Raw genomic sequence first — 26,688 nt, forward strand, 5'->3', positions numbered from 1 at the left:
GACCGGGCTGGGCAGGGAGCACGGCTCGGCTCGGCTCGGCTCGGCTTAGCTCGGCATGGGGAGCCCGCGGCGCCTGCTGCTGATCTCCAACTCCACCCTGCACGGAGGGGGGTACCTGGGCCACTGCCAGCAGCACATCCAGAGCTTCCTCGGGCAGTAAGCGCCGTGAGGGGCTGCGGGAGCGCGCCCGGTCCCCGCTTCCGCCGCGCCCACCGCTCTCTCCCCTCTCTCCTCTCCCAGGAAGGTGAAGCGGGTGCTGTTCATCCCCTACGCCCTGCACGACCGCGACGCCTACGCCCGCACGGCCAGGGAGAAGTTTGAAAGCCTGGGTAAGGCCGGCCCGGCTGCGGCGGCCACGGGCACGGAGGTGCGGGCTGCGGGCACGGAGCGGCCCGAGACAGCCGCGGGGCACACGGGCTGGGCTGGGCCGGGCCGCTGCGGCACGGGCAGCAAGGGCAGTGAGCAGCAGGAGTCGGCTGCGGACTTCTGCCTGGAAGATGTTTTAGAGGCGTCCAGAAGAAATGCTGCTGCAAACACTTCTGCTCACTCCAGGGAAGAAGATTTTATCCCTAACTATTAAGTGGCATCTTTTTATCCTTCTTAATCACATGAGGGAACATTTCTTCCCATATATCTTAAACCTCTGCTCAAGCCATTGTTGTAAGTGAAGACCATTACTTAAAGCACATCAAGGAGCCGGATAGTTCCATGATGGACAGCTGAACTTTGCTTGGAGCAAAGATCTCTGCAGTCTACAGCAACACCTCCACCTAGTATCTATCACTGTTAAGGGTAACTTTGGAGCTGTTAGTGTAGTAATAATCAGTACTCACTTGCCTGGGCAGCACACTTTGCTCCTTGACTTGCAGGAAGATTGCTGCTGTCAAATGCCTATGTTCTTCTGTCTCTCTTGACACTTCCTGTACTCGGTGAACCCTGGCAAGGCAAATCTATCAAAGTCAGACATTTTAACAGAAACAATACTCAGATCAGGTATTTGTACAAGAAGTGCTAGAACCAACACATCCTGTCAGACCTCAGCATAGCCAAGCTGAGGACTAACAGCTTTTTCCTCATTTTCTAGTTACCTGGTAATGCTCAGGAGGATACTGTGCCTTAGCCTGCACCTCCTGAGTGAAATGCTCTGCTCCTAGAAACTGAGTGCTTATCTCCACAAAACAAGTATTTCCTTTTGTATAGCTGTATTAGCCCTGAAATAATATAGGATGTACACTCTGTTTTACATCGTAGAGTTCTCTGAAATTTCCCTGGTTGAGATATTTGGCTCAGGGTTGGAGGAGGTGGGCAGAGAGGGATTGAACATATCCCATTCTTCCACCAAACTTACATATTAAAAGGTTAATACATTTTCATTTAAGGTTATGGGCTGGACAGCATTCATGAATCTTGTGATCCAGTGGAAGCCGTAAGGAAATCTGAAGCAATATTTATTGGTAAGTTTTACTTCTTACTCCCCAGTGAAGGTTTATATAGGGCACTGGATTAGTCCTGCTCAGAGGTGGCACTGAAGACCAACAATTAAGCAGTTAGGCCTAGTAATTAGAAAGTACAGAAGACAGTAATTGGGAGCCCTAAGACTCTAAATTTAGTGGTGGGCTGGGAAGTAGATTTATTAATGGAACTTCATTTCCACTAAATTTCAAATTATTATTTTGAACAGTACTTCAGTGTAAAAACATGATCATAACAGCTGTATTATCACTTTAGCAAGCCCAAGAAGTTCTAGTCCTAATAGCATGGGTATTGGAACCTGGGTATTGGAAGAGAGGTCACTGTCAGACAGTGGCAGCCTTACAAGGATGACTCAGGGCATGCCCATGGCCTGCCCAGTAACCATTCCTCTGAAGCTTCTGCTTTCACTGCTTCTCAAAGCAGGATACTGCCCTGAATAGAGCATAGAACTCTTAGTGCCTGCTGAGTTTGTGAAGGCTTCAATTAAAACTGATGGTGAAAGCATGCTAAATAAGCTGAACTTTGTTTCTGCAGGAGGTGGGAACACATTCCGTCTCCTGAAAGCTCTTTATGACAACTGTCTGATACATGAGATCAGGAAAAGAGTTCTTGAGGTAAAACTACAGATTCTGGCCAAGTCTGAAGGGCTGGATTTCATGCATGAGCTTTTGTTAATACAAGTCCAAGCTGATTCTGCATTTTTGTCTCTAATACACTTCAGATGTTGAGTCATCTCAAACAACCTGGTGAACTGAAAACCATGGCCAAATAAGGCTGCCATTGAGTCATTAAAAAGACTTAAGGTCAGCAGTCTGTTGTCTTAGAGCAGTTTTCTAGATGCTGGATTGCAAGACCTTGGGATGTACAATGCTACATAGAACCCTAGAAGCAAACCACTCAAAATGCCAGTCAAAAGACCAGTGCAGGATTTAATCTGTGTCCAGAAACCCTGTTTTTCAGCTTGAGATGTCCACTTCATATCTTGTTGATACAGATGTGTTCATGTTGCAGGTTGTCTGCTAATAAACTGGTGATAAAGTTGGATCCATATGTGCCTTTTAGACAGTGTCCTGTTGACGTTGAAAATTACATAATTCTTGTATCTCCTTGGAACTGAGAGGTGTGAGTGCCATTGAGCCCCTCGGGTCAGCAGCACCAGTCCAGCTGGTGAATCTCATAAGGCACAGCAAAGATACACCATCTCTGGAGGAGAACAGAAGCAAGGTGTTCCCTAGCAATGTGGAACTGCAAATGGCTTTATGCAGATTTATACAAGCCACAGTAAGGCCAGCTGCCAAGAATAAAGGTTAGCTAGGCTTATCTTAATATATAGAAATTCATCATCTGTTGTGGGAATGAAAGCCAAAAAATGTCCAAATGCCAGTTAAGTCTGGATAACTACATGGTTATATTACCATCAGTTGTCTCAAGACAGCTCTATTTTTACAAATTGCTCAGGATTACCTGTACACTTGCATATTGCATACCTGTACACATTCTTCTATGTACAGCATAGTACTCAGTACTAATAGCTAAGCAGTGCTAAACTGGTCATGGTTCTGGTAAGTTGATGCACAACATTGCACTGAGCTTGCTCTCTCCAGAAGCTAGTTAAAAGCCAGTTCAGATATTTCCTGTAACTGCAATAGAGGCAAGTCTCTCCTCTTAATAGCAAAGTTCAACATGCACTGACAGCCTGGTAAATTCTGTCTTGGGGGGTCATAGAGTTGTGAGTACAAGGCAGGCAGCAGATAGTTCTCTGACACAGAGAAGGTACTGCCCACCTCAGAATCTGAATTCTTGTTCTGCTTTTCACCTGTAAAGTTACCAGTAAGAGGAGCTGGAAGCACTAACTCTAATCTGACTGATGGGTTTCTGAGACTGATAGAAGATGGTATAAAATTGAGTTCCTAGTTGTGGTGCTGCAGACTGATCATTGCTTTTGTCTTTCAGGATGGGATTCCTTACATGGGATCCAGCGCAGGAACCAACGTTGCTACTGTCAGCATCAATACCACCAATGACATGCCAATTGTTTATCCACCTTCCCTGCAGGCTCTAGGATTAGTTCCTTTTAATATTAACCCCCACTACCTGGACCCAGACATTAAAAGAACTCACATGGGTGTAAGTAAAGCACACCAGAACTCAGACAGTAACTAGGGTGTGGAGGAGTAAAAATAGTGTGCATTTCTGAGGCCTTACAAAGCTATAGAATGTCAAACAGCTGCTCCCTAGAGAAAATGGAAATGCCAATGAGGCAGTAACACTTCACTTCCTCCTAAAACTTAACTTTGCTTGGGAAGAGGAGTTGGCAGGAGTATTACTGAACAAAGTGTTTTTCACAAACAGAAGCTCTGCAATGTTTGAAATACCGTTGAAATGCTGGCTATCTGGCATGGAATGGGGGAATTAAAAAAGAAAAGATAAACCTGAAGTGTTAAGATGCAAAACACTGTTTCTGGAAAGTTCTGTCTCACCTGCTGCTTGGGAAGCCCTAACTTAAACATACATTAAGAGGCTTAAATATCTAAAGGTCTGAAGAAACAATCAGAACAGAGAGATGTTGAGATTCAAACAGTTGTGTAAGAAAATACCTGGGCACTGGTGTCCTTGCAGGGAGCACAGCCTGTAATGTCCAGTACAGAGCAAAAACACGCACCAGTACCGCTGAAAGAAAAACACTTCAGCCATCAAGCACAGATTTCCATACAGTGGGGAGGAGCTCCTTGAAATAGCATGTCAGCTAATTCCTCAGGGAATAATCTGTGTGGTGCATCTTTTAACAACCTAAATACTTACCTCCTTGTAATCAAATTTCATGGTTAGAGGAAGTATTAAGAGTTAGGGAACAATGAAGATGGTGGATGCTTCTAGATAGGTGAAGAGATGGGTGTGCTTCTAGAATTTAGATGAAGTTGTAGGTATTCATTTAATCAGCTTGTCACTAGATTAGCAGGCAGTCTTTTCCCTATAAATAACTTCTGTTCTTTCTCTCAGAGGAGGCTGGAAGCCCTGTGCTGTATCAAGTCCCTGCTGTGTTCCTATGTTTTTATTTCTTTACTGTTGCTCAGTTTAGCAGCAAACCTCAGTAAACATGACAGAGCTGTTCACAGAAGGAAATTCTTCAGTGTAATACCTACTTGAAGACAAACAAGCAAATATTTAATGACTGAAAATCCATGATTCACTACTCTGTTCACAAAGGTTGCACCTCAGGCATTTGCTTCTACCACTTTCCTGGTAGTATTAGTACTATCTCTGCACACAGAGATAGTACTAATTAAAAAAAACCCCATGGATTAATTGAGTGGAAGTAAGTTTTGAGGTTTCTTAGGGTTGGGATTGTGTGAGTTCTGTTTGATCAACCTGCAGTAAATTGCTGCTAGTGATGAAGGGTAAAACACATATCTATTAAATAGAGTCAATCCTGCCATCCCATTCTGCTTGAGTGGAAGTGCCTGCTTTGTTTAATGTTATGAAATTATTTGATGTCATGTGGCCTGGATGGCTCCAAGTCCTTACCTTATGGCCTGGGAAGCTAAATCTGTGCTCATTATTGCAGGAGACAAGAGAGGAAAGAATCCGCCAGTACCATGAAGAACCAAACACGCCTCCAGTTCTGGTGAGTAGTAGTTCTCCATCAGGAAGCTGGAGCATGATAAACATTTTAAATGCATTCATGCTAGCTCTCACTGTGGGTTCCTTGCCTGTCAAGCCTTACAATTCCATGGATTGGAATGCTAATTGTACTCTTGCTAAGAGCTTGAGCCTTGGATATTGCTCATTGTAGAAAATGGATTGGGGCCAATGAAATGCATACTCCTGTTAGTGTTGCTCAACACTATTTTAGGCAGCTCTGATCTTCCCAGTCACTGGCCACCAAATATTGGGTGTTGGGGGTGATGTGCATGCAGATGGTACAAAACTCCCCCTTAATCTTTTTGCAGATACTCTTAACTTTAATCTCTGTAATAGTTTCTGAATTTGCACATTCAGTAGTGTATACGTAATTTCATTATGTCTGTCTGGGGAATTGGGACTTCTATGTTTCCTGTCCCTGTGTTTGATCTTGTACTATAAATTTTGTGCACCAACACACCCACTGGCTGTTGCTCAACCCAAACTGGATCTAAGAATAACTGTGGGAAAAACCAGTTTCCTCTCCTCCTTAATGGTTTCTCCTTTAAGAGTAAAAACTGAAATAAACAAGAAAATCAACTTCTAAAACAAGATAACTCACCTATTTTTGTCTTTACCTCTTTGTTAGGTAAGTGAGAAGGCTTAGTCTGTAGTCATGGTGCCACTGAGACTGGCCTGCTTGTGACAAGCATTCTACCCTTTCACATAGCTTGAAAATAATTTTAAATATTTCCACCTCCACCAGGGCTTGCGGGAAGGTACGATGCTGTTAGTGGAAGGAGATAAAGCCACGCTGCAAGGAGTGACAGGAGCACGTCTGTTTTTGAGGTAAATGCATCACTTGAATTGATATCCTCCTTCAGACAGAAAGGAAGAGAGGTTTCTGTTAAACTCCTGGCACAAGGTGCCTGTCTCCCCACCAGAAGTTACTTAATCCCTTGGTTCCATTTCTCTTTGGAGAAAATGTGAGTATTGTTTAATGCTCCAGAGGAGCCACAGTATGACAGCACTGCAAAGGATGTCTGACTAACCCAGTGTGTGCTCTAGCACTGCATCCATTGCTGCTTATGTTTCCAAATTCTAAACAAGAGCCCCAATAATCAGCTCCTTTATTGAAAGCCAGGGAAATGCCCATTTGGCCCTAATGCACTGAATTCCAGAACAAGGGAGTCCATATCTAGAATTACATGGACTTTATTGAGAAATCTAAAATGCATGTGACATGATGGAATCAAAACTCTGCTTGTTCAAAATAAGGGTGCCTTGATCTATCCCTAGTAACAGATAGGAGCAGAGTAGTCCCACCTCCCATTAAAGCTCACAGCATGGTTTCTCTTGTTTGCAGGGGTAAGAAACCAACTGAACATGAGCCTGGAACAGATTTCAGCTTCCTCCTGACTGACAGCAATCCCCTGAATCCATAGCCTTCCATATTCTGCAGCAAAAGTTACTATATAGGGAAGACACCGAGGAAAAAGGAAAGATATGCTTGTTGTCCCAGAGTAGGTGGGGTACTTCAGCTTTATAAATAAAGATCAATATGCATTAGTGGACTCTTTTCCTCACCCCAATGCATGCCTCAGACACCTCCTTCCCAGCAAAAAGACACTTTTTGTTGCAATACTGGAAGAATCATAGCTACTCAAAGCTTGAAGGGGCCTATACATTCACACATCCACTTTGATTCCTTCCCCACCAAAATAAAAAAAAGTTGCCTTAATACAATTAAGACAGGACACTGAGTCAGCTCTTCCCACTGCCTACTTTTACCTGCTACATAAAAGAATTGTTCCTTCAGTGTACTCCCACACTTAGTTTAATTTTTGTGCTATTAATAAAGGGAGAAGTTATGCATTCAATTACTTTTATTTGCTTCAGACTCATGTTAAATATATACAATGCTAATTATGTACAAAAGTGTGCATGTTAAAAATTTTCAGGTTACAAACTTGCAAATCCTAGAAAAGTGCAAAATTTTAAAACATCTTCCACCATGCTGTACAGGAAAAAAATCCATCATTAGCCAATATACACACTCTTAAAACATATTGATCAAACCAAAGTAAGACATACAGTATACTCTTAAAGCACCCAGAGGGAAAAAGATATTGCACAGAAGACAGACAGCAAGTTCATTACAGTGCCTGAAGGCTCGTTTCTGAAAGTAGCTATTTCCAACACTCCTCAGACCTAACATTTAATTCTTTGAAAAGGCATTTTTTGGCATTTAAAGATCCATTTGTAATCACATAATTGCACAATCTGTAAGAATTATCAGAAGATATGGTTAACTTTGCTGTAAGACCTTTGCTTCCACCCCCTGATTAGCTTCAGTAAAAAATCATCAGAAAACTGAGTAGCATCACAGCTTCCATCAAAACACTGACCAAAGGGAGGTAAGTCTCACATGCAGCATTTCCCTTGTCCTAAGTAGCTCCTGCAGAATCAGAATACATATTGCAAGTTTTTCTTTAATTCTTTTTTCCCTCTCATGGCTTTCTTTAAGAAACAACTCACTGCTGCATATGACTAAAGTAGTACTATCAGGTGCAAGACTTCAGTTTATTTTAAAGCTATTTCAAGGCAAAAAGTATGGCTCCCTTGAGAGGAAAATACTGACTAGACAGGAAGCTAAATAAACAAGTGACCTCCAAGTTCAGTTAGATCTATGATATATATGGCTGGATGTTTTATTTTCCAATCTCAAAACCCCTTAGCAGCTTTAAACCATAATCTATACTGACAATCATGCTTCTGGGACAGAAGATGTCTGATGAAATTATGTCTTTGCTGAGTATAAGCATAGACCTGAACTCTGGAAATACCTGCCAAATTTCTCAAGTCCACTGGACAAAACTAGGAAGAACACACACTGAAGGAACTCTATTGAAAACAAGTGAAACACCTATTTTATTTGGGCCACATAGGTAAGTGATAACTAAAAGAAAGACACACCAGTCTTCTTCCACAGATGCACAATAAAAAGGCGAGTTAAAACTGAACAAAGGCTACCTTAGACTAAACACTGCAAGCAGTTCCTCACTTATAGGGTGTTCAAGACTGCAGTAAGGTGAATGGCACTCAACTGAAATGCAGAGCATGCTATGGTGCCACTCAGGCATTTTTACATTCAGGCATCTGATATCCATAACACTGAAGAAGGGAACAATAGCATTTTACCAAATTTTAAATATATTTTTTTAATGCAGTAGCTTTCTAGAAAACTTGCTTCCTTCAAAAGTATGTGCTTACAAGGGCAATTTAGTAATAAGATTGGCTCCTTGGAATGAAAGGAAAGACATCTTCCAAACACTTCAGTTGACTCTAACATTGGCATACAATGAACCCACATGTATATGAAACCATGGAAACTTACTCTCCCCAAAGGGAGACTACCAGCAAGTGTCATGTTTGCAGCCATAACCAACACAGCTTTTAAGCTAGAAAGCATAAGACCTAGAAAGCACTGAAGCACATGCTTGAATTTCCATTCAAATAAATACAAGCCTATGTAGTGCTTTCATATAACAGTATTGATTACATCAGGCCCTAGGCTCACTTTAGGCTATGCATTTAATGGGCACGGGTTTTTTTTTAATTCTTTGAAAGGGAAAAAATATTCCCAGCACCTCAGCTCAGCATTTAACATAGTCAGCAAGGTGCCTTTAGCAGTGAAGACTGGAATGTTTCAGGTGACAATACAGAGCATGTGTCTACAGAGCCTCTCAATATAGAGACAGAAGGAAGTCGACATCTCTACACCCCTTCTAGCTCTAAAACTCCCTACCACTCTATATTTTATCTGTATATAGATACACATTTCCAACTAATTACACATACACAGCAAAAGCTTTGTGCAGCATTTGGTTCCTTTACTTATCTTTTCTAATGATTTTGTTCATTAAGATTGGGAAAGGTTTGCAAAGGAAACAGGGAGGAGGAAGACATGGTTTAGGGAAGTGAGGTATACAGCTCCCATTGCCTAAAGCAGGAGTTACCAAATCTGTGCATTACAAAAATAAATTTATCATTCCTGCAGGACTATGTTAAAGAATTTTTCCAGTGCAGAAACTTAGTTCTTTGCACTCATTTAAAGGACAAAGAAATACAACTTTTAATACAAAGAAATACAACTTTGGGGATCCTTGTAAGACAGCCAATTGATTTGGCCATTTAAAACTTGTGAAGACTGATAAACATGTTTTGTGATAATATGCATCATCTAAGGTATGCCAGAGGGGAAAGAGCTTTTTTATATCAATGTTGCAGATTAGCAAAGCAATTGTAATATGGATGTGGATGAGTTTGGTTTTTTTTTTTTGGAGAGGAAGTTGTGGGGGTTGGGGGTAGTTTTGTTGGTTTCGTTTTTTTCTTTTTTTACTCTTTTTAATATCAAAAAATTGTTTTCCTAAGAAAATCTAATTTCCACAATGTGTCTTAACCACCAGGACAAGTGCAGTTACTTTAGGACTGGGATTACAATGTTGTGCTGGTAAAGGTACATGGATGACAGAAGATGTGGTTTCTAGATATCCTAGGTGTGAGTAATGGATAAGTACATTGGTTACAGAAAAATCTGCCTCAGTCAGATGCTAACTTGAAGAGCATTTCACTTTCTATATGCTTGTATAGTTCAGACTCAGCAAAGACCAGATGGGATTCTTCACTACAGCTAAAAAGACAACTAAAAATACTATCAAGAATTATAAGTAAATTGATTTAGAGAAATTTAACAAACATTTTACTTGAAATAAAGGAGACATGTCTTCTAAATATCCTTTGGTACGCAATTCAAAACTGTGCTACGAAGAAGTTAATAGTGCTAACTACTTAATCTCATTTATATACAGGTATGAAAAGTAGGTCAGTTTTCATTTTCTTTTAGATATATATATTTACACTTCTACTTACTCATCTTCAAAGGTAAGCATATGTTAAACTTTGATAAATATTATTAGAGTTATTCCAAAAATTAAACATATGAAGATATCACAAAAAAGATCTTGACAAATGTAGTGCTATGAAATAAATGTCACTTAAGACTTGTTTCTTCTAAATTCCTCATTGGAATACTATAATCTTAAAACTTTGCTTTTTACACTTAAACAAACCTTTGAACAAAACCGAAGGAGAACCTTATTTCACCAATACTACCTGAAAAAAAAAAAAAGGATCCTAAGCTTTATTGACTTGAGAAAATCAAAGAATTATGAAAGTCAGTTCACCAATTCACAGTGCACTGCATAACAGGCTGCAATTCAACGGACTAAACAGCTGATCAGAAGAATTATTTTCTATTTTTAAACATTATTTTCTACTTTTTATGCAAATAAGTTAAACCTAAAAGAAACAACATACCAGCCAATGCTCACACTTATGACTCATCTTTTATTTAAAGCTGGTTTTAAACAAAGGCAAAGTGCAGACTTTCACAGCCATGGAGGTCTTTCCAGATGGCCTCTGGCAAGGATGCCAAGCTGTGATGTTGTACACCTCCCACCCCCAAGGAGCAGATCTCAGATCCAAAGGCCATGGATGTTGCCATTCTACCTGGGGCATAAAGCAGCAGCTCAGAGCTCACCTGCCCCCTCCTCATTCTGCTGCTGCTGCTTTGTACTGAGCACAGACCAGCCTTGAGTTTGAGAGCCCAAGAACTGTCCACATTTAAACCTGGCCCAGGTATTTGTGATGATCACCCAGTGCTTGTGATGCACTGAAATTATGGTATTCCAATGTCAAAGGTCTTAATCATAAATTATTTCAATTATTGCCACATTATATTTTACTTAAACTGACACACTATATTCATTATTCTTTAATATTGAAAAATGTTAAGTCAGCTGTTGTATAAACGTACCTAACCCACAATAGGATGTTTTAAAATGCTTATACAAACCCCTCTGTGCAAGCGACAAGAAGAAAACGGTGCTCCCACCAAACACTACATAAGACCCATCTCCCTTCTTCACTTCATTCTCATAGCCTAAAACATGATAATTTCCTGCCCCCTTCCCCTCCAAATAAAGACTTAGCCTTATCTATGCATTTAAACACAACATTAATGCACACCTATAAAACCCATCAATTCAATGCCCCAACTGAGTGTTTTCAACCTCCCATAATACAGAAAGAGCTCACATTCTGAGCTGAAATACTTTTAAACTAATCTACAAAGAGCTCCCCTGAAATCCTTTCTTCGTGAAATCATAATGGACAAACACACTTCACATTCTCATGAACAAACTTAATACTTCCATAGTATCCTTAGTATTCTTACTGGATAGGTAACTGATTAAAAATAGTAATTTTCACTTCTCTATAGCTTATTTGAAAATATGGGATGTGGGTTAATTTACATTTTTTTCACATATGTGGAGTATGAAAAAACCCACATCACTCTACTTTTGGAAGTTTAATCTTCTCTTGGCAAGTGACTCAGGAAAATAATTCTTATTTTCTCCTAACTTTCCAGACAATCCAGTCTGTCACAGTGAATAGGCAGAATATTGCAACTATGCATAGACCCACTTGTTCACTAATCTGATTTATTATTTAATTTACAAAAGTTAAGAAAATGCAACACAGCTTTCTTTACAAGTACACCAATCAGCCATCAAGAGGGATTTTTTTTCCAGTAAAGAAAGTGAGGAGAGGAAATCAGTTTGAATGAGACTAACACAACTTGTAGAGATAATCCTTTAGCAGGGTAAGGAGATATTTCTATAAAGTCAATAAATATTGTGCTTAAAGTTAATGAAATGAGATTATACATTATGTTCCTCAGGTAGTTCAACAACTCCCCAGCCACAGGGCATATGTGATAACATTTATGTGAGATACAACACACATTCATTCAATAAATAAATAAAAAATAACAAGAAAAGCGATAGTAGAGGGAAGAAATGGGGACCCAAAAGGGAACATATTAGCTAACAATCACACCTGCCTTGTATCTGTGCTCCCCTCACCCCATGGGATTTTCTTATTTTAATACATACAGGAATATACATATATACAAACACACACATATATACACATACACACACACACCTTCGCATGCTGATCTGGAAATTCGTGTTTTCCCTCAGCACCCAGCTTTTCTAACAGTATAGAGTTTATCATTTCAATCAGTAACATTAAAAAAATATCAGATTGCTAGGAAAATGCACCCTTCTATCATCATGTATTGCTAAACAAACAATCAAAAAAAAAAAATCAGTAATGGCTTCTCCAAAACATAGTAAGCAATTTGATAGAGCACACGTAAGGATCTGATATTTTCTTTTACCAGGTCTTAAATGCATTTTGAAAATGGATATATCATCTGGTTTTCCCTGTTTATTTTTACAGAAAAGAAAATATGGCTAACAACTGGTTTGGTGAACACCAAGAAACAAACAGGTGCTATTTTTAATTGAATTGTGCTGCAATGTTGCATAATGATTCTGCAGTGGAAATTTATCTTTTGTTTGCAGAAGTTGCCTTACTAATAAAGCAGATTGATATCTGACCAATATAGATAAGAAGTCTTCCTGGGTATTTCTGCAAGATGTTAAATATATAATAGGATTTCTTGGTGTATGTCTTAAGTTTACTTAACAATATAAATAATTTTCAGCAGCAATATTTCCTACCTCCTTCAGCTCCTTCACCACCTTCAACTCCTTTGAAGTTATTCATGTCTGTACTTAAAACAATTTCTGATAAAGTAGTGCAACACAGATGTCCCTTGCAGAACAGCCTAAAATTGGAACTACACAAAAGAAGTGAGCAATAGCCATTTACACAAACAAACTGCAATAAAGTTGATTAGGCTAACAAACGTACTGAGAAGGTCATAACCATCATCTATTCAATTCTGAATCCAACCACTGCAACTACCAGAGTTTTAATTTACTGGGAAATAACAGTGCTGTCAAAGCAAAGCCAAATATCTTGTTTGTTATCAAGGAGCATCTGGCCCTACTCAGCTTTAAATCAAATGCTACTTATCTTAAATTCAATTAGTAATCTGGGGGTTTGAAGACTTCTGGGGGGATGGTTCAGGGTTTTTTTAGTCCTCCCAAAACACAGTTTTAGCAGCTGTTGAGAGAGGGATTTTGCTGTGAACAAGTCAACACAGTTGAGGACAAATATGCAAGCAGGCTAACTTGCATGAGTACATATGCTTACTACTATACCTCTACCATAAGTTCTTCATCAAGAATCAAAGGGCTTCAGATTCAAAGCCCTAATTACATATTTATACATCTAAAGTGACCAAAAGATTAAACATTTTTCTGGAATCCATGAGAGAATGTAGAAGCAGCAATCACTTGGAATCTTGAGTGTTATATTCAGTCTCTCCTGCTGAAATCTGGCTGAGCCGTTTGCTTGATCCCCACAGCTTTCGGGAAAGCTGACCTGAGCGCATCTGTTTGAAAGTAATTCAGAGAAACAAAAGGAGGGGGAAGGGATAAGGTGGATAAATTAAAAAAGAATTCAGACACTGAATCTGGTGAAATGCAGACACTACAATGTACTGCATAAACAAAATATACCAACAAAAATTCTTTGAAAATAAACTAAAAGTTACACTTAGGGATTATTCTTGGGACTGACAAAAAACAACACACAAAACACACTAACCACAGTCTTCTCTGAATTTGAACAGTTAAAGGGGTATTACCCACTAATGTGTACTTATATGCTTAACCTACTTCAAACAGATTAGAAAGAGTGTTTAGATTGCTATTTTGATAGGAAGAGAAAAGAAGAGGTGAATGCCAAGCAAAAATGAACTAAATGAGAAGAAAGGACATTTTATTTTAGAGATTTCAAACAGAAATTGCCAGAAGTGGGAAAAAAATAGCCAAGATGCAGGACAGTGATAGCAGAATAAAGGAAAAAGAGAAAGGTTATCTCCTGGTATCAAATTTATACAGTCTTCCAAAGATCCTGGGTGAAGTGCTCAGAGGAATGTTTAAAGCAGAAGTAATTCATAGAGTATTCCATAGGATAAGATGGATAACAAGCAACCAGAGGCCATATTAAATCCAGCATCTGGTAGGTCTACAGTCTGACAACAGTTTGTAAGAAACTCTTCATTACCTAAGCACAAGTTTGATGATTGGCCAGTAGTGATCACCCTGGCAGCTGATTAGGTTCTGAAAATCCCCACAGTTCAATAAATAAGATCCATGCCTTCACAAGTTTGAGAACAGCTCCTCACAGTTACTACTACAAATGTTACCAGCTTCTGAGCTATATTAGCACAGCAGCAGTGTTCTAGAAAAGGCACAGCACTGATCAGGATTAACACTAACAAGTGATAATTGCCCAGACTTCTGCAACATCCAAAACAGCTAAGTAATTGTTAAAAAATATAAAAGCATTTATTATACTCCATATTAGAAACTGTCAGTGCAGAAACACTAAGGGCCAATCTTGATAGCAAGCAGCATTTCACTTTTTGCACATTAAAGCAAGTCTGTGCCAAGGATCCAATCCTCTGTCCTAAGGATCAATATCACCACTGAAAGCCAGAACTACAACACTGTCTTTGCATACAGATAAAGTTCTAGGAATTAACACATTCCTTCCAAATAAGTCATTCAACAAATGAACACCACACATACACACACTTTTCAAATATATTGATTGATGCCATTATAGAAAACTAGAAAATCTGGGGCATAATGTTGTTCCTTATATGTTTGTGTTAAAAAAAAACTATTTACATGGATATTAAGCTTGCATATCATCTGAACTGTAAACAGAAAATCCTGGGAAAAAAGTCACTGGAAAGCCTCTATAATGATAAAGGGAATCCAGTCTTTGAAACAACATTTTCTGCATAGTTAGAAAAATAGATGTGATTAAAAAATGAAAATAAGAAAACAAAAAGCCTTCAGTCTAATGATACACACAAATTTCAGCCTACAAAAGATTTTTTTCTATTGAATAGGAAGCTTAGAAATGACAGTGGCTTTAAAACTGCTGTTACAACCATATGTTTAACCACATAATAATCATCTCTTTTTCAATTCTACAATAGAAAACTGAAAGTCAGTGGAAATCTCCCCTCCACATCCAGTGCAAGCAAAATCAGACTACCATTGTGTGAATATTTTTCCAATATTAAACTATGTATATCCTAGCAAGAAAATTTAAAAATACTGACAAATAAAGTTGCTCTGTTTTCACATTTAGAATATAAAATAGAATTAATACACACTTTTCCAGCATGTACTTAAGATCATGCAAAAGTGATAATCACATTTTCAAATAAATACATAGCAGCACAACAGAGATTGAGTTATAAAGATAATAAGCAGTGTTAAGTTAACTCAAGTACTTTGAAAGTCATTACAAGAAGTAATTAAGCAAAAACTATGGTTTTGCACAAGAAAAATTGGGCATATCTATTTGAGAGATGGATGCTCTGTAATTGATATTGCATATGCAGAACCAGCAAGTTTCTATTCACCATATGGAACACAAGCATACTGGGAACCTACAGAAGTGATTCCCTGTGCACTGCCATTAGAGACTCTCAACAGAAATAAATAATACCTTTTTCCCCAATGTCAGTCAATGCATATTAAAAGATATCTGATAGAAACCATAAAAAAAATAAAGGAAGTAGCTTGCTCTCTTTCATTTCCAATTTTCTTCTGGAAAATTATTTCATCAAGAAGAGGCTGACAACATTATCCCATTCAGAAAAGGTTAGCTATTATGACTTTGCTTATTCAGATGTGAGTGATAAAGTCTGGAAGTTAGTCCAGCTGAGCTTCCCATCTGCGATCCCTATACACATCTGATTCTTAATCAGAACTTTCAGCAGAGCAGTCTCAAAAGTTATTTGTTTCCCACTGAAAACTGAAACTTGCTCTTAAATTTACCCTGCCATAGAGGAGACCTCTTGCTCAACTGGAAAGCAGAAATAAGTGAACTTCCCACTGTTCGGTAGAAAAAGTTCTTGATGGTGGGTTTTACCTCTGCTGGCTTGCCAACACCAACGATAATCAACTTGCCGTCCTCCAAGCCAACAAGGATGTGGCTGTACTCTTTGGTGACAGAAATGCAATGGATTGGCAGTCTCATGGCTAAGGGAGAGATGCTCAGACTCAGGCTGGAAGGAACAAAAACCACAGAGAGAAAGTAAGTCATATATTTGCTTGCACGTACTGCAAAGAATCTCATGCAAGTGAAATTGCTGTCCACGAGATGCACTATAAAACACAGTTTCTCAAGGATAAAATTTGCAGTTTCAATTATCTTACTGCATCCTAAAAATCTAATTTTATCCCAAAATAGAGCTTCAATAACAAAAACAGATGTGGATAGGTTAAGTCAGTAAGCCAAGACATTTTCACTGAAAAACAGTGACATTAATCCCACAACTGCCTATGTGACAAACATCCCTCCCATTCTGAGGAGCAATGGAGCTCTACAGATCTAAGCAGTAAGTGGAGCTTAAAACTTGGTGCAGAACTATGTGAGGCTTGATCCTGCAATTGCTGAGCTCCCTGTGACTAATCACAGCAGTTTGCAAACTGACAGCTCCTCCTGTCAGTTCTAGGTGTTTAATTGGGATAAATGTCTGGCAAGAAAGAGATCTGCTACAACCTCTCATTTTTTTCTCCACATCTTAGTTCCACCAAAATTTTTTTTGGGAACACAGAAAAAGCAACAACTATCACCTATAGCACCAAGCAAAGTTTATTACACAGCCATTTCTCTATAAGGCTCCATATTTGTATCTCAGTACAAATGCTGGTACATTACCTGTAGAGATCCCGTATGGAAAGAAATCCCTGTAAGCTGCCCATGACGATATATTCGCCAGTTACACACAGATCAGACACTTCCTCCTTCAGAGTCTCAGAACCCAGATATTTCCCATTGACAGAATAGAGATGTAGTGCATTCTTATCCTGAAGAGATCAAAAATAAATACGTCACAGAGGACCGATAGGATGAAGAGTGTTGTACTTGTATCTTTTGCTCATTAAAAAGTACCAATTTGGCAACAACCCACAGATGATAATGCTGACAGCAGTCTCCCTGTTGAATGATGCAAGAGTAGTGAGCCTATACTCAATGTGTGTGGAGGTAAGGTCCTGTATAGAAGTTTTTGAAGCTACCTCTTGATGTAATATTGTAGCCCATTCAATCAATTGTAAATTTCTTGGAAACATCCATGGATTTAATAGACAGGTCCCTATTTTTTGTTAAGAAAGAAGAAAGCAAGATTGCACTCATCTTCAGCCTTGCTACCACCCCCCATTACTCTCTTGCCCTCCCAAATCCAAAAGCAGAAGGAAACAAGCTTTTCATATTTCCACAGAGCTAGACCCAGAAGCATTTTCTAGACAAGCCAATGACTTCTTGCTGCATTACAGATGCAAATAACAAAACCATCTTAAGTTCTTCTAGCCTGGCATAACCTTGAATCTCTTCTCTCCCCATCTTCCTAATGTAGTTAGTATGCCTACATCAGAGATTTGTTTTCCAAGAAATCTCCCAGGTTTAAGGAAATCACAACAGCTCTACCATTATTAAAGCAACTACACAGCTCAACAGACACAACCTTATAGCTGTATCTCCAATCCCAAACTAAGAAAGTCCGTGGATGCTGAGCATATTCCATCCAGAACTTGCTGCTCTCCTTATAAGCCTCTGTTCCTGTGCACAGTGGAACTTGTTTCTCCTAGTTTTCCTGTCCAAAGTGGCCCTCCCAGGAAGACACACTAATGTATGCTTGAACATCTTGCAGGTGTTTGGAGATTTTCATGAAACCCACAGAAGCACAATATGCCTGTCACTTACCTTTAACCAAATTTCACTTGAATTGGCCAGCAAAATTAAAAAAAATATGGAAACTGACACTGCACGCTCAAAAAGCCTCATTACTACAGGAAATGAGATAAAGTTAGATACACTTATGAATAAAATCTTCAGTGACAGAAACAGAGGTTTTCCACAAACTTAAGTACCTTGAGAGTAGTCTTTCCTTCCACACTGGTGTGGACAACTATATGGCCTTCCCAGGACACAGCCAGATTGGGAACAGTCAGCAGGAGAGAACTCTCACACGGGGGTCGCAGAGTCCTCACGTACTGACCTTTCCGAATGGTGCGGACAATGACGGTGCCATCCTGCAGCAGGCACATCAAGGGCAGTGGATATTCAGCAGGACAGGATATTCACAACACTCAGAATTTACATACACAGTACACAGGGGACACTCTGAATGCACTTCAATCCTTAGTGGGAGATAAGGACTCCTGAGCATTAGGAACTCTTCACAAAGAAGTCTTCCCCTCAAGACCATGTACTATAGGCATGTGAAAAAAACAAATGCAAGTAGGGCAAGAGGGAGGATAGGCAGCAAATCAGCCACTTCACAGGTCACATTTATGAGTAGGCATTACATGGAGTACAAAGCCAGACTTCAGCAGCCTGCCTGTGCAGTACAGTAAGGCATAACATGAGCAAGTGGCACAGAACCTTCAGGGTTAACATAGCAGGGAAGAAACAATCAGAACACTGCTGCTATGAGAAGCTTAAAATCTCCAAGAAAGTCCACACATATTAAAGCTCATCTGTGCAGAATTCTAACACCACACAGTAGGTGAGGTCTATGCTCTGCACAGCTGTTTGAGATAGTCTGATTTAAGCAGACAGCAAAGGGGATGGCAAATATCTTCTTGATAAGCAAGGCTTAAGAAAGAGATTGTGAAATAGTGACTTTTTTTTCTATTATTCTTAATCAACTTCAAACATCTGATATGGTTTGAGTTTGGTTGAGAAGAGGCAAAAAAAGACAAGTAGGAAGGTGCTTACCCTGGATCCTGACACTGCCATGTCCAGTTCAGTGCTGATGCCAACACTCGAAACTTCATCTGTGTGCCCATAAAGGATCTGTAATGGCTTAGGTGCCAGGCCTACAGGCACTCCTCCCTGAGAGTAACAAAAAGTGCAATGACACATTCTCTTGCAGCTGAAGGACAAACAAAAAATGAACTTCTGGTATCTTCAGTACCAGTTGTGTGAGGTGTATATTTGATAGAAGTCAGAGCCAAAGGCATAACTCACCACTCCAATATCAATGTATTACCCTCTGTCAGCACCTCACTTACTGAAATCCCCAGAATGAATGAACATGTAGTTACTGCGTGGCTGTGAGAGACAAGGTTACTTTGCTGACTTCCCTCCTACCCCTGCAGGTGTCCAGGAGTGCAAGGACAACAGTGAGCAGGCCTAACAGGAGTTGTTCACATACCCCATCCACACACTCGTTCCTCACCTGTGTATCTGGGCTTGTCCGGTTCTTAGAGTTTACCCTGGAATCAAGCACTATCTTCACAATCCAGCTTAAAAAAAGCTGAAATTGACTTTTATTTTACTTAAAATAACAGCAACTCTTTCCATTTTCCAAGGAAAAGGAAGCAAATAGTACTTCTCAGTGACTACCAGTAGTAAAATACACAAAGGAAATCTTGGAATAATGCTCATTAAAAATAGCAATGTCCCCACGTAACTCCAGGTATCACAGCTTTTGTCCCAGTGAGTGCACTGTCAGCATATACAGACTTATTCTCAAACAAGTTCTAAGGAAAGAACTGTCCTTAAAGAGAAGGTACTGTAAATAGTCCTACAGAGAACTATTTATTTTCATTTCTGTGATAAAGATTTGTTTGCCAATCAGGCCCTGAAAGCCTGAAGCATGCAGGTATACAGAACAAGTGTCAAAATACAGAAGGTGTCACTGCAGAGAAGACAAGTAGAATGGAAATGCCAGTACGCAGTCCATACGCTGCCACTTTGTAAAGACCAAGTTAGAAGTCTCACAAGAAGCATTTACTATGCATAAAATAGCATTTATGTATCTATTAATAAAAAATACATTAAAAATCTTCAGAAAAAGCACTTCTAAATAAAGATCATTTCCAGAGTGTGAGTTAACTCACCATGAAAAGATAAACTAAAAAAATCTCCAACATTTATCCCCACTTGAGACAAAAAGCTACTCGTATGAGCACTAAGGTCTTACTTTTTTTGACCATGCACTGTAACTACAAAGTACTTTACAGAATTATAAATACTCCCACCATAAAGACAGCTTCCACGAAAGCACATGCAATTTTTCATCACTCTACTGCTTTAATGTGCTGACTTTAGTTCCACGATAAACACAAGGTGACTTGATGAAATCTACTGTCCGAAACATGACAGCTTCCCCCAGCAATTAATCCTACTTGTATATCTTAAATGCAGCAATCAGAAATCAGCATTTAAATGAATAATGATGGAAATAATGATTGAGTATAAGTACACATATGGATCACACAACTACTCTCACTGTGTGAAAGCATGAGACTAATATTAAAGAATTCTCAAATGCCAGTGCAAATGCAGGAAATAGACAGTGCTGTCTTTGCTATAGTTATCAATACCCACCACACAGAAAAGGCAGTGCTAAAATGCAACCACTAGGAGTGAAATGTAAAATTCTTATTTGCCTGCCCTGAAAATAATCTATGAAATCTTAAAGAGAGCCTTTAAAATAGTGCACTAAAATCAATCAGCTTAGTAATTTTACTCCCATTGTCTTCTCTGAAGTACTATACATATCAGTTACTATATAGCTAAAGTGCACTATCTTCCCTACAAACCTGAAAAGAAATCAATAAAACATAATAGCAAAACAGAGGAAAAAAAAATACATCCAGAAACTGCTTCTGAGTATGCCTAAATAACCCACCTGGTGAACAATTTGCCATATCATACAGGTAGTATCTCTGGAGCCTGAAATTAAATGAATTCCACAGTGGTCTATTGCCAAGCAGGTCACAATATCTAGATAAAGAAAAGAAGACAAAGTTGTCACATAGGTAATTAAGACTAATTTCCCTCAGCCTGACAATGTGGATACAATTTGTCACACTGTATCCTGATTTGCAGTCAGCATGAAATACTCTACTGTGATAAGGGCTGGTGACACTATTAAACAATGAAATCATCATACAGCCAAATGTACCCACTTTACACATTCAGCTTTGCTACCTAAAAATAGCAGGCAAGCCTTATTTTGAAACTACATTAAAGCACCAGTCCAATGACTGAAAAGCCACGCTCAAGTATTTATGTATAATCACAATTCAAGCATCCCTCTGTTCTTATGCTGCCATTCCTTTACAGCTGCTACACTTGGGTGCCCAGGGGATGTGGATATATTCTGGGACCACCAGATAACACACATAACCCTTTCCATTTCCCAACACAGAGTGACTGACCCATGTGCCTGATGTGCTGTCCCATCAGTTTGCCTTTGGTAAGGGATGTCACTCGGATGCTGTTGTCCCAGTGTCCGCCACTGAAGAGCAGCTTTGCGTCATGGGACACTGCAAACAGCTTGGAGGTGATCTCCAGCCCTGGGGCAAAAGGACCACTCATGCTGCGCTGTGTTCTGCAGGCAAACGATGAGCAGTTAACAGTAACCTTGGTTCACATCCATGTATTTTGCACTTCCTCCGTCTTTAAACATCACTAATGAATTCCATCTATAGAAGAGGCTACATCCATGGTAAAACTCGCACTGCCACCAGTGACTGGAAGCAAGATTTCATCTTAGCTTTTTTCAGCCTTTTACACAATTGGATAACTCATGTCCCTACTAAGCACCGTAACATTAAAGACAAAAAAGGAATTTTCTAAAACAAAAAAATCCAAATATGCCATATATGCCTATGTATTACTACAGCATAAGAATGTATGAAGACTATCTCAGATTACACAATGAGTTTTTGTGATTGATAATTAGAAAAAATTAGGAGTAGCTCTAAGAATGAAGCCTGAAATACCACTTACATAACTGTACTAGAATGCTATTATAGATTATAGGTAATATTACTGAACACCAGAAGATAAATTCTTTGGTGAAAACCCAGACAGTGAAAACAGTATTTTCACTGATTTTCAACAATTATTGTATTTCATTATTTTAAATGCATTCATCTGTACCCCCCCTCAAAATTTGCTTACTTGGGATTTGTCACTGTTGTATCTTTGATGAATGTAAAATAGTTGGAAATATTTTTGTCATAAGGCAGCCAACCATGAGTTCCAATAACACAGTTCAGACTTGTTGTTACCTAAAAAAGTTTAATGAAAAAGTTGATGAAACCCAGAGGTTTGCTTTCTGCTTGCCTCAATGCTCGTAGAGCTTGCTTAAAGTTCAGCAGAGGCTTCTTGAAAACCTACCACAAAGGAAAAAGCACATGCACCTCTCCCTGAACAAATAAATCAATAAAAAAAAAATCCCACTCAGATGAGTTAATCCACATGTGGTACACAGAACCATATTAAAATAGTACATGTTCTACATAGGTCAGAGAAGTTGGGGTAGGAAGGATGGGAGGAGACAAACACTAAAAATCCCAGTCAACCAACCCCTCTCAAATATTTAATTACAAATCAGTCATTTAGTTTAAGCTGCTGCTTCTTCTCTTCTCTGAATACTAACTGTTAATAGTAAACATATTAACACAAGAAGTTTAACAAACATTGTACTACAGTTTCATTTCTGAGGAAGTAACAAAGGAATTTAAATATTCAAGGTTACTTTGATTAGATAGTCATGAAAAACACAAGGAGAATTTTAGATGTGCTCCAAATAACCTATGAATGTACGACAATTAAGTGAACACAGTAACTTTGACATACAAAATAGGAATATTGGAATGTTCTTTCCTGCAAAACAGAGGTATTATTGCACTGGGGCCAGTGTTAGGCCATATATACAGATGCAGATACAAAACCACTGCTCTCCTTTCATTATCTGGTATCTGCCATAGTACAAGAATGTGTGTTAGTGCAAGAGTTAGTTTTAGAAACAGTGCAGGCCTTTGGAAGGTGCATGCACCAGATATGGTATAGTTTAACATACAGGTTGGAAAGCAATGACAAACAATGACACCATTAATAACTCAATGCTGTAATTTTAAATCTGGGCTGCACTGCATTAGCAAATTGATTGTTGCAGGGAAGCTGATCAAGTGTCAACTTACAATATGCCTCACTATAATTTACAGTCATATCTCATCAGCTCTTAAATGCCATTCAACAAATCAGCCTGGCTTCTCCTTGGAAGATAAATATTTAACTCAACTGACAGTTGCTTCAGGTTAAAGGAACACATTTGAAGAGGAACAGTTAAGAAATATTTCTCTACAAGCTGCATAAAAAAAATACAGCCATTTGACTATCTACAGTTTAAGAACAGTATTGACACATGCAACTCACCAAGATCTCTGGGCTTCCCTGAGAAATAAAGGAGCGTGATTGATTCCTGGGGACAACAGCTTTGACAATGGGCACACCATCACTAATTCCCTAAGAGAAAGGACATGGGTTTGATCTGATTATATCCAAAAACTAAAGGATAAATCTAGAACCTGTAAAGAGTAAGATGCAAAGCTCTGGAATCAGTGTCAGACCTGTAGAGCACCCTAAGGCATTGGCACACACCCATTCAGTTTGTGCAGGTAACCTTCATCACAAACACTGCAAATGAAACCCTGACCCCAATCAGAGAGTTTAACTACCAAGTTCAGTGATTCCTCACACACCACCAGTGAGGCTTGCAGCTTTCTTGGTGTGGTGACTAGTTTAATACTCAACACCCACACAAGCAGCCAGCAGATTATGGGATTCAACCTCAAGGAAGCCAACTAAAAAGACAGAGCTCATTTAATACACATTGCATTGTAAAATATTCTCTCTAAATAGGAAGCAAGTTTATTTTCATCCAGGTTGTGACCTTTTGTTTCAAGTACATCAAATTTCAGGTTAGACTTCAAACAATTTCAAGTAACACATCTACCTCTATGAAGAATGACTTCAGCTCAGTGAGGTGTTGGAAGAGATTCAGAGTAGAGGTATCGCTTTTAGTTAGTCTTTGTACTACCTCTTCTGCTGACAGCCTTTGTGGATGGGGCTCCTAGGAGGCAATATTTGAAGGAGTAACAAATTAGACTAGTTTATCAATTTGTTCAATGCACATGAGTACTCAGACTCTTAATGGGAAAACAGTCTTAAATACCTAATATCCCTAATGTTTTGAAGTAAATAATACCTAATGTTTTGAAGTAAATTTATTAACTTTGAAAATGGATTCTTTGGTAATGTGACAAAGATTTAATGTTGCTAAAATTACAAATCATTACCTTGAAAACCATTGTTTTTTTCAGAAGTCCCTGTAACTCAGTTGTATTTAACCACAAAGGTCTGGTTGAGAGGGAGCAAAAGAGCAGTACCTTTAACAGCTGACAGGGAGTTTGCCCAAAATTGTTTATCATCCCTTCTAAAGCCTTCCTTTCTTTCTCATCTGTTAAAGCATCCAAATCCACAGCCCCTGGATCACAATCAGAATGATGAAAAAAAAGAGAACACAATCCAAACAACTTATTAAGAACCAATATGGTCAACTTAATTTACTTGCAGCATTATGACCCTTTACCCCCAGAAAAGCCCCAGACAATGCCTCCATTTAAAACACAATCTGAAAACTCCACTCTGCATGTGGAATTTTAAGTGTATCTGTCAAGGCAAGAAATGCAGGCCTTTGTCTTATCAAATGAATTTAATTTACCTCATTGCAAGCAACAAGTATCACACAAAGACCACCCAAAATTTAGCTTTGAAATTAACAGATTAAATTTATCTCTAATATTAATTGCTTTCAGTCGATGTGCCTGAACTCTAAACCACAAGAAACCTCCTCCCACATATGCATTTAAGCAAGTAAATAAGTGGCAAGAAAACCCAGTAACTTTTAGGAAAAAAAAAAAGACAAAAAATCGTAACAGCACTCCTTTTAAAAAAACTATACTTTTTTTTTGATGACACATTACAAGGTTTGCTGCCATATTTCATCTATAAATCTGCTTTCTTACCATATGCTACTGAATGGTACACTCACAAATCAAGTGTCTACTGTCTAATAATGAAAACTCACACGCCTGATGACAATGACAAGAGAACATGCTTTGTACCTTCATAAGTACAATAATAGAACACATTAAGCGCCTCCACTGCAGCTGGTCCCCTCTGCTTGTAGCCAAAAATCAAATCTATCCATTCATGAAGATGAGCAGAAACATACTCAGATTCCTAGAAGGAAAAAAGTGCTCTTAGAAGAATAAGAGAATAAGAATAACTCCCTCTTGAAGTTTTTACTATTCTCTATGGAAAAGATTCAATTCCTAAATTAAGAGTATCCACAAATTAGGTATTTAGCAACATATAGGGCAGAGGCATAAGAATCTTGTGTGCTATGGGCAGTAACTGCCAGGTAAGAGGGAAAATCAATACAGTGACACAAAAGGTATGCACTTTTGAAATGCACCTGTGCAAGGGAAGGTGCCAGCTCCCTAACACCAGACAGAGTCATCTTTAAATAGCAAAGGAAGCCTACCCACCTGCCTCTGCATTTTCTCTCCTAGGACAGCAAATGCCCAAATCATTAGTGCCCAAAATGCCCAAGAGATTAAATGCTCTTTTCAGCATTTTATCAACGTGCACAGAGCTTTTAACTGGAAGTTCTAATGGCACTTGTAATGTCAAATGCAACGCCAACTCTAGTGTCAATGCCATCCCACTAGTTTTACATTTAAGCCACAGTAACAATCTGCAGGTGCACTTCCTTTATGATTACCTTACACACACAAACCACATCTTACCAAAGCCTTCCTGTGTTTATAAATAAAGTCTTCTGGGGAGTGGGCCCACTTAGGCAGAACAACATCATTTACCACCTCTTTGGACATTTGAAGCTGGCCTAAGTTAAAACCTGGTGAATAATTCAGAAAAGTTTTAGAGTTGCTACAAAATATTTCAAGTACCTTGACTTCTCAATAAAAATTAAAAATCATTATTTTCTCAATGCAAGCGAAGGATATTGAAGAGTTATTAATGTAAATCCCTAATAACTCTACACTAACATAGGAGGCTAAGTTCTGTTCTGCATGTTTACAATTTTAAATTATAATGGATAACAATTATCCAAAACATCGAAATTATTTTGAAGCTGAAGTCCCAACCATAGAAGTAGTATTGGTCTTTTACACATCCATCTGTAAACATATCTGTATTTGCTTGTTTATAAACATAATTGCATATTGCAATTTTCCAGGATTAAGAGTCCAAAACATTTCAGTGAGTTTATTCATAAGAAGGGAATTAGAAGTTTAAATGGTTATAAAATCAAGGCTTTTAAGAAGTCTGAAATCTCACCAGCTGTCATTGAAACAACTCCAAACATTTAAATTACTTGAAAGTGGGACTTGGGAGTTCTCAGTTTTTCTAATTTAGAACTCTAGTAGATTGTACCAGCACAAACATACAATCCATTTTCAAATTGTGCAAAGATAGAGAAACAAATCACTAAACAATAAATGTGAATTTAAAAAGGAGTCTCATGTCAGAATGCAGGATACTGTATTTTTAATCAGCATTATAGTTAATTATAATTAATCTCTTTTAACTTTTGCTATGTATTTAATCAGTATTAACTATTACTAA

General features: G+C 38.7%; 2 protein-coding genes across 10 annotated transcripts in view; one reads left to right on the forward strand and one right to left on the reverse strand.

Moving 5' to 3' along the window:
• Window positions 1-12: 12 nt before the first annotated feature.
• On the forward strand, window positions 13-6,663 carry LOC139593624 (alpha-aspartyl dipeptidase-like). Of its 2 annotated transcripts, none has more exons than XM_071434776.1 (8): window positions 13-156; window positions 241-329; window positions 1,380-1,454; window positions 2,008-2,087; window positions 3,427-3,600; window positions 5,039-5,098; window positions 5,861-5,943; window positions 6,461-6,663. In XM_071434776.1, exons 1-8 carry the CDS (start codon window positions 56-58, stop codon window positions 6,537-6,539), a joined length of 741 nt encoding a protein of 246 aa, XP_071290877.1. In that variant the 5' UTR covers window positions 13-55; the 3' UTR covers window positions 6,540-6,663. The 2 variants fall into 2 exon arrangements, with proteins under 2 accessions (XP_071290877.1, XP_071290878.1); XM_071434777.1 differs by having other exon boundaries at window positions 3,529-3,600.
• A 299-nt stretch (window positions 6,664-6,962) lies between these two features.
• NBEAL1 (neurobeachin like 1) overlaps window positions 6,963-26,688 on the reverse strand; it is an 80,156-nt gene continuing 60,430 nt past the window's right edge. For 4 of the 8 annotated variants that reach the window (XM_071434768.1, XM_071434767.1, XM_071434772.1 and 1 more), the window contains 12 exons: window positions 25,848-25,957; window positions 25,161-25,278; window positions 24,423-24,520; window positions 23,990-24,106; window positions 23,410-23,499; window positions 22,150-22,259; window positions 21,402-21,574; window positions 20,870-20,964; window positions 18,949-19,065; window positions 18,099-18,260; window positions 16,888-17,036; window positions 13,901-16,231 (listed from right to left, as the gene is read on the reverse strand). In XM_071434768.1, coding sequence (XP_071290869.1) covers window positions 15,958-16,231; window positions 16,888-17,036; window positions 18,099-18,260; window positions 18,949-19,065; window positions 20,870-20,964; window positions 21,402-21,574; window positions 22,150-22,259; window positions 23,410-23,499; window positions 23,990-24,106; window positions 24,423-24,520; window positions 25,161-25,278; window positions 25,848-25,957 — 1,613 coding nt within the window. In that variant the 3' untranslated portion in view covers window positions 13,901-15,957. Of the gene's footprint in view, window positions 13,529-13,900; window positions 16,232-16,887; window positions 17,037-18,098; window positions 18,261-18,948; window positions 19,106-20,869; window positions 20,965-21,401; window positions 21,575-22,149; window positions 22,260-23,409; window positions 23,500-23,989; window positions 24,107-24,422; window positions 24,521-25,160; window positions 25,279-25,847; window positions 25,958-26,688 lie in introns of those variants that run through there. The other 4 variants (XM_071434771.1, XM_071434774.1, XM_071434773.1 and 1 more) reach the window with 3 other exon arrangements.

The sequence above is a fragment of the Agelaius tricolor genome, unplaced genomic scaffold (genome assembly GCF_023055355.1).
Source record: "Agelaius tricolor isolate 1412-34295 unplaced genomic scaffold, bAgeTri1.0.p SCAF_10, whole genome shotgun sequence".
NCBI classification, from domain to species: domain Eukaryota; kingdom Metazoa; phylum Chordata; class Aves; order Passeriformes; family Icteridae; genus Agelaius; species Agelaius tricolor.

Coding starts and splice junctions, on each gene's coding strand:
- LOC139593624 (XM_071434776.1), top strand. CDS start 56: ATGGGGAGCCCGCGGCGCCTGCTGCTGATCTCCAACTCCACCCTGCAC. Junction 1,455..2,007: donor ATCTGAAGCAATATTTATTG/GTAAGTTTTACT, acceptor TTGTTTCTGCAG/GAGGTGGGAACACATTCCGT. Junction 5,099..5,860: donor CAAACACGCCTCCAGTTCTG/GTGAGTAGTAGT, acceptor CACCTCCACCAG/GGCTTGCGGGAAGGTACGAT.